At 67.0% G+C, this 2100-nt stretch overlaps 1 protein-coding gene across 2 annotated transcripts in view; it reads right to left on the reverse strand.

The window, feature by feature from the left end:
* Positions 1-1964, reverse strand: part of CYTH1 (cytohesin 1) — an 11967-nt gene extending 10003 nt beyond the window's left edge. The window contains exon 1 of one of the 2 annotated variants that reach the window (XM_031064292.1): positions 1872-1945. In XM_031064292.1, the coding sequence (XP_030920152.1) occupies positions 1872-1944 (73 nt within the window). In that variant the 5' untranslated portion in view covers position 1945. Of the gene's footprint in view, positions 1-1871 lie in introns of both variants that reach the window. The other variant, XM_031064293.1, reaches the window with a different exon arrangement.
* Positions 1965-2100: the final 136 nt, after the last annotated feature.

The raw sequence follows: 2100 nt of genomic DNA on the forward strand, positions 1-2100 counted from the left end.
CCGCCATGAGCCGGAGCCGCCAGCACCTTAACTCCTGTGCTCCCGGCTGGGCGGGAACGGGCGCCAGGGCTGCTCCCTCCCTGGCTCAGGGCCCTGTGCTGGGGTCCCAGCCAGGCAGGCTCTGGCCCAGCCCAGCCCTTCCTTCCTCGGAGCCTGCCAGGACACCCGGCCCGGCACATCTTGAGCTCAGTGCGCAGCGCCGGGCTCCCCTCCCTTCCCCTCCAGCAGACCCCCAGCCCTGCAGCTCTCTGATCCCTGCCAGAGCTCTCCACTGCAGGTCCAGGCTCTGTGCTGGCCGCGGCGACCGCTGGTGCCCGCTGCCCTCCACAGGCTCCATGGCATCGCCCACAGCTGGCTGGGACAGGAACTGGAACCAGGAGAAGGACTTGCAGCCATGCCAGCCCCCACAGTTCCCCACTGTCTTTCCCCTTGCTACGGGGTGTCTGTGGGGACCCCACTGCTCTGTGCAGGACCCCTGTGTGGTGAGTCCGGGTGCTGTGGGGCTGTGCCTGCAGTGGGAGCGACCCCAGCACGTCCCTGTCCCCATCCCGGTCCCCATCAGTTCCCCGAGAGGCTGCATCAGCTTCGGCTGCCTTGACTCAGCTAAATCCTGCTCAGCAGCAGGAGATGGAGACACGGCACCCAGAATGCCAGCTATGGAGAAAGGGGAGGGTGGGCTTCAGAAGCCTCGGGGGGTCCTTCTGCCCCCTGAGCTACCGCAGCAGCCAGCCCTGCTGCCGGCCCACGCTGTGCCACACCAGAGGGGCAGCAGCCCCCGAGTCAGGCAGGCCATGGGGATGAGCCCAGGGTCTCTGCGTGCTGCGGGTGCCGCCACCCCCACCCCTTGGCGGGGTCCCGTGGGGCCCCCAGAAACATCCTGCTTGTCTCCTCACACCACATCCTGTTTTCACCATGTGCACACCCTGGGTTGCGTCAGCCCCATCCTTCCCCACCGAGAGATGAGGTGCATCAGGAGGAGGGTTTGGGGACAGGCCCTCCTAGGCTGCTGGACGCTGTGCTCAGGACACTCTCCTGCTTTTGTGCAGCCCTGCCCAACGCTGCACTAATCCTGCTTCCCTGACCCAGAGCCCACCAAGGAATCCCATCCACAGCCGCTACCTTGCTCCCAGTGGCTCAAGGCTCCAACATTCCCATGCACAGACCCCCAGCCTCCAGCACGGCTGGGTGAGCACCAGCTCAGCCATGTCTACAGACACTGTGCATGTGCAAGGAATTCAGCCAGGCAGGCACCTCACCTGCTCCCAGCACTGATTATGGTGCCAGGCCTCGAGAGGAGCAGAGCCCAGCTCAGCCACAGGGCTGGCCGAGGGGGTCCCGCAACCCCCTGCCCCACTGCACAGCTCCCCAGTCCCACAGCTGGGCACGAGCCAGCAGGTCACAGAGGTGGCTGACCTTCAGCACACCCACAGCATGGCAGGAGCTGGGCTTTCCCAGACAGACTTTTCTTTGGAGAGTGCCACCCTGCCCTCTGTAGCCACCAGCACTTGTGATGAGGGTGACCGAGCACTCACCCATCCTCTGGGGCAGGGCAGGGGGACTGGGGCCGGACCTGCCACGGCCATCCTGTGCTGCCTGTGACCTCCCAGCCGCCACCACTGGCTCCGCAACACCCCTGTCCCACCATGGCACCAGCTCCAGCGCAGGGCAATGCCAGGCGAGGGGCCCGGCGCTTGCAGAGGCCCGAGCTTGGGAAGGCCGGCAGAGGAAGGAAGCGGGGAGACGGTGAGGACACTCTGTGCTGCTTTCAGCGGGAGCCATATGGAGCCAGAGCCATATGGAGCCGGAGCCATGGGTCTGCTGGGGGATGGGAGCCCCGCGGCACAGAGGGGAGGGGGGCACGCAGTGCCTCCCTGCCTTGGCAGCCACCGAGGGGCAGAGGAACGCCTGGAAACTGGAGGCGCAGAGCTCGCTGACCGTCCCCATGCTGCGGGGGTCCCACGCAGGATGCCACCAGCTCCGGGAGGGCAAGGCAGGGACGGGCAGAGGTCAGGCAGGAGCACACAGAGGCCAGACAGGTGCGCGTGGCCGAGCAGTGGGCTCCCCGGCACTGGGCAGGCAGCCGGGACCGAGGGCAGCCCC

Source organism: Geospiza fortis, unplaced genomic scaffold (genome assembly GCF_000277835.1).
Source record: "Geospiza fortis unplaced genomic scaffold, GeoFor_1.0 scaffold261, whole genome shotgun sequence".
NCBI lineage: Eukaryota > Metazoa > Chordata > Aves > Passeriformes > Thraupidae > Geospiza > Geospiza fortis.